This window comes from Rhincodon typus, chromosome 13 (assembly GCF_021869965.1).
Source record: "Rhincodon typus isolate 14 chromosome 13, sRhiTyp1.1, whole genome shotgun sequence".
NCBI classification, from domain to species: domain Eukaryota; kingdom Metazoa; phylum Chordata; class Chondrichthyes; order Orectolobiformes; family Rhincodontidae; genus Rhincodon; species Rhincodon typus.
Genome location: NC_063344.1, coordinates 53,525,279 through 53,530,562, shown reverse-complemented (window position 1 = coordinate 53,530,562; position 5,284 = coordinate 53,525,279). Strand labels below are relative to the sequence as shown.

At 48.1% G+C, this 5,284-nt stretch overlaps 1 protein-coding gene across 10 annotated transcripts in view; it reads left to right on the top strand.

Moving 5' to 3' along the window:
- Positions 1-204: 204 nt before the first annotated feature.
- The window catches only part of nmnat3 (nicotinamide nucleotide adenylyltransferase 3), a 65,340-nt gene continuing 60,260 nt past the window's right edge, over positions 205-5,284 (top strand). For 2 of the 10 annotated variants that reach the window (XM_048604726.1, XM_048604719.1), the window contains exons 1-2: positions 210-419; positions 617-710. Coding sequence is in view for 1 of the 10 variants with exons in the window: in XM_048604722.1 (XP_048460679.1) it covers positions 818-877 (60 nt within the window). In the remaining 9 variants the exon portion in view is untranslated. Of the gene's footprint in view, positions 420-549; positions 711-794; positions 878-901; positions 1,174-5,284 lie in introns of those variants that run through there. The other 8 variants (XM_048604727.1, XR_007263550.1, XM_048604728.1 and 5 more) reach the window with 8 other exon arrangements.

Below are 5,284 nucleotides of genomic sequence, written 5' to 3'. Positions count from 1 at the left end.
CATCCCATCCCCTCCCCTCCCCTCCCCGCACTCACCCACCCCCTCATTCAGCCCCTTCTCCACCACCTCATTCACACTAATTTTCCCCCTTCCCCACCTCCTAATGCACTCCATCCCCTCCCCATCCCAACCTTCCCCCTCATTCACCCTAATCTTCACCCCCTCATTCCCCACCATCACCTCCACCTTCTCCGCCACCCATTCCCCAACACTTCACTGATACATCCCAACCTCGTTCACATTCTCTCCCCCTCCTTCACACCCCCCTCTCTCAAACACACACACCCTTCCCTCACTCACACCCTAAACCCGCAGTAATTAATATTTTTCGACTTCTTCCCACTCACCAGTAATAAATCTTCTGTGTAATTGAAGATCCCCGACCCATCTCTAGAATTTAACACTTGTGGAGAGACAAAGTAAGTTAACGTCTTTCTCTCTCTCTACAGATGCTGCCAGAGCTGCTGGGGTTCTTCACCATTCTGTGTGTTTGTTTCCAATTTCTAGCATCCGGAGTTCTTTAATTTAACATGTAGCTGGGCTGGTGTAAGAATGTGCTGTAAGTTGATCTAGTTGTGCAAGGTACCTGTTGTTGTGATTTTCTTTTTGACTGCAGCCCTGTGTGTTTCGTCCCTTCTCTTATTCCGTTCCGGGCACCTCTGGAGAGTCAGCCAGCAGAGGGCGAGGGAAAGGAATGGACTGGGACTAAGGTGAGTTTGTTTAATTCCCGCTTGTTCTCTCTCTCTCTCTCTCTCTCTCTCTCTCCGGCTGCTCCTTCATGTCTCACAAGCAGGGCTTACAGCTCCTGAGTCTCCCTATGCACCTTCCGCTAGAACAGGGAGCTGTGCAAAGACGCGAACCTTCACTGTATATAACAGTAGGCACCTTCCGCAGACTGAATACCACGAACGTGAAAGGGGGAAGCAGTCTCAGGGTCGCTGGAAAGCTAGACGTGTTGCTGCATTCATTTTGGGTGGGATCGGCAGGACGCCACATGACGTGCTGTGGCCGAAATACAAAAGTTGCCTTTAAGTTGAAGCAGAAAGTACGGGAAAAACTGTTATTGAAATTGGAGCAGTTTAGGCCCGAAGAATGAGACGCAGCTTCCTTTCAGATAAGCAGTTCACAGTAAGGGAAAAAGACTAAGAACAAAGGAATCAAACAGCAGTGGTGGTGAGGGACAATTTAATAAGCAGAAATGCAAACATAACTTCCCTATTTTATGACAATCTCCTTGAGATAAGGGCTAATGTTTCATGAACCTTTTTCGATTGCTTTTAGTGTACATATATTATCCCTTCAAAATAGGAGCGAAGCAAAATTGGAAAGGCGTAAGAATATATTATTTTAAAGAAAAGCCAAATCATGTGTTTAAGTAGTGCGAGAGGTTAGCCTGAGATTGCATGCACAAACTGGATACACAACTCGGAATTAGATTTTAAAAAGCAAAAGACAGGTGTATGTCGTATATATTTGGTATCTTAAAGCAGTTTACTTTCAATTAAATATATTTACAGTATCTGTTAAGCATAAACACAAGCAGCCAGTTTTACACAGTCTTGCCAGCAGAAGTGAGATTGGTCATTTGATCAACACTTGACTGAGGGAATGATGTTGACAGTGACGCATATGCTCTTTTACAAATAGTCTGCTGGGATTTTTACTGTCTACCAGAATAGTGTCAACAGAACCTTGGTGCAATATTGCATTTGCTAAAGCTGCTGCAGGTTATGTGTCCAGTCTTTGGAATAAGACAGAAACCCTGAATTCTTTCATTTCATTAATGAGTGTTGCCAACAAGAATCTAGCTGAAGAATAACATGGCCAGTTCTGTGGTAACTCGACGTTCCCAAAGGCAAACTGTCTGGAGAGATTTGCATGTACTTAATAGATTTGCAACTTTGTTTGTTGGATGTGGACATTGCTGGCATTTGTTGCCTATGCCAAATTGCCCTTGCAAAGGTGATAATGAGCTTCCTCCTTGAACCTCTGCAGTCTACTAGACAGTAGGTACATTACTCCAATCTTGACCAATCTCTTTCGTGGGTCCCTGCAGTGGACAGACTGATCGTCCTTGGTAATTTCGGTGCCAGAGTCGGCAAAAGTGCAGACCTTTGGGGGCGATGTAATCGGGAAAGAGGGCGTACGGAAGCAAAATTCCAATGCCACCCTTCTCCTGACCAAATGCCGTGAACACAACTTCCTGATCACCAACACACTATTCTGCCAAAGGGGCAAATACAAGACAACATGGCAGCACCCGTGCTCCAGACACTGGCACCTCCTTGACCATGTCATTGTCAGAGGTGAGGGATTGGAAAGATGTTAAAATCGCCCACGCCATAACAGGAGCTGATAACTGCTGAACAGATCATCTCCTGATCCGAGCCAATATCAACATAAATGTAGCCCTGCTGCAGTGGAGACAACAGGAGCAGTGCCACATAAACTTCAACACTGTGGCACTCAAAGACCTGGAAAAGATAACCTCATATGATCAGCTCCTCACCATAAACCTCGTGACCCTCAGCAACACTGACTTGCAGGATTCCAACAGCTTCTGGTCTCCCCTCAAAGCCGCCATTATCAATGCCTGCAAAAATTTGGCCAGTCACTCAACTAGGAAACACCAAGGCTAGTTTGGTGAAAATGATCAGGAGATCCAAAAACTGAGTGTAAAACAGCAACAGCAACAGAACTTGGAAGAGAAAAGGCAGGCCTACAGGCGACTGAAGGCCAAGGTCCATCAATGAACCCGTGACATAAAGAACAGGTGGTGGATGGAGAAAGCACTGGAGGCCCAACAAATGGCCAATAGCCATGATGTGCAGGGTTTCTTCTATGCAGTCAATGCTACTTATGGACCAAACACACAAGGCCTCACTCCACTGCTGGCCAAGAATGGAGTGATTCTTATCAAAGACCAAGAAGCCATCAAACAACCTTACAGGGAACACGTCAGAGACCTCCTCAACCATGGCTCTGGCATCGTTTCAAGCGTTCTTGAATGCATTCCATCACACACTACATACCACATGCTAAGCAACACCCCAGCCTTGCACGAAGTAGATAAGGCCATTTGCCAGCTTAAGCACAACAAGGCTGCTGGAACAGACGGTATCCCCACTGAGGCGCTGAAATGTGGAGGCACTGAGCTCCTACTGCAGCTACACACACTTGCCTGCCTTATCTGGAAGGAGGAGAGCATCCACGAAGAGCTCCGAGATGCCACAGTTGTGAGCGTCTTCAAAAAAGTGAAGAAGCCTGACTGTGGTATCTACAGGGGATATCTCCCTGCTGTCGACGGTTTGGAAAAGTTATCACCAAGGTCCTCCTCAACCACCTCCTCGCTGTGTTTAAGGAACTCCTCCCGGAGTCGCAGTGTGGCTTCTAGCCATGGAGGGGGACAACGGACATGATTTTCACCGTGTGACAGCTGAAGGAAAGATGCAGAGAAAAGAACCTACCCCTGTACATGGTCGCCTTCGATCTTAAAAAGGCCTTTGACACCAACAGTCAGGATGTATTATGGAGCGTACTTCTCCGCTTTGGTTGCACCATGAAGTTTGTCACCATCCTTCGCCTGATTCGCAATGACATGGAAGTCGTGGTAATGACAAACGGATCCACCACCAACACATACCATGTTCAGACCGGTGTCTAGCAGGGCTGTGTCTTCATCGTCCCCACACTGTTCTTGATCTGCTTCACTGCAATGCTTCCCATCACTGCCAACAAGCTTCCCACTGGAGTGGAGCTAACTTACAGAACCAGCGGGAAATTATTCAACCTCCACCACCTTCAAACCAAAACCAAAGTCACCCCAACCAGTGTCATCGAACTGCAGTACATGGATGAGCCTTGCGTATGTGCAAACTCGGAGGACGAGCTTCAGACCATCGACACCACCTTTATGGAGGCATATGAGAGTGTGAACCTCACCCGGAACATCCCACAAGATGAAGTTCCTCTACCAACCTAGCCTAGCATTGCGGAGCGAACCCCCAATCTCAAGGCTCACAGGGAGGCCTTGGAGAAAGTTGACTCCTTCCAATACCCGAGAAGTGTCCTATTGACCAAAGCTGTTATTGATGAAGAGATCTAGCATTGCCTCCAGTGTGCTAGTGCAGCCTTTGGCCACCTGAGGAAAAGGTGTTTGAGGACAACGTCATCAGATCCAACACCAAGATTATGGATTACAGAGCTATGGTGGTTCCCACCCTCCAATGTGGGTCTGAGAGGTGGACTGTCCACAGCAGACACCTCAAGGCGATGGAGCAGTACCACTAATGCTGCCTGCACAAGATGCTGTGAATCCACTGGGAAGAAAGACACACCAACACCAGCATCCTCGACCAGGCCAACATCCCTAGCATGGAGGCACTGACCACCTTTGATCAGCTATGATGGCTGGGCATGTCGTCCACATGACTGACACGAGACTCCCCAAGCAGGTGCTCCACTCCCAGCTCCGAAAGAGCAGGCAAGCTGCAGGTGGACAGGGGAAACACTTCAGCGATTACCATCAAGACCTCGCTGGGGAAGTGAAACATTCCCACAAACACCTGGGAGTCACTGGCCCAAGACCATCAAAAGCGGAGGAGGAGCCTTTGGTAAGGCATCAAGCACCTTGAGACTTGCTGTTGGGGAAAAAACGGAAGCCAGGTGAAAACAGCATAAGGAGCGCAGTGCCACACCAACACCCAACCCAACCCTTCCCATGGCCCTCTTCTGCCCCATATGTAACAGATGTGGAAGCTGCGTTGGTCTGTACAGCCACCTGTAGACGCACACTGAGAGTGGAAGAGAGTCATTCTCGATCAAGAGGGACCGCAGACGATGATAGTGTTGAGGTACATCCTCAATGTTGTTAGAAAGCGATTTCCAGAATTTTGATTCAATGATAGTCAGGGGACAGCGATATGTGCCTTGGAGCATGGCGACCTGCAGGTGGCGGTGTTTCCATACATCTGTCACCATTATCCTTCTGGGTGGCAGAGATTGTGGGTTTGGAAGGTGCAGACAGAGAAGAACTGGTGATCTGTAGATGGTGCACACTGCTGCTATTGTGTGTCGGTGGTTGAAGGAGTGAATGTTGACAGTGATGAATGGGGTGCTGAACAAGCAGGCTGCTTTGTTTGAGATGACATTGAGTTTTGAGTGTTGATGTTGGTGCCCAGATTCAGGAAAGTGGAGAATATTTCATCACAGTTCAGACTTTTGCTTTCTAGTCGCTGCATGGGTTTTGGGGAGTTTGGACGTGAGTTGGAACACCCCCCCCCCC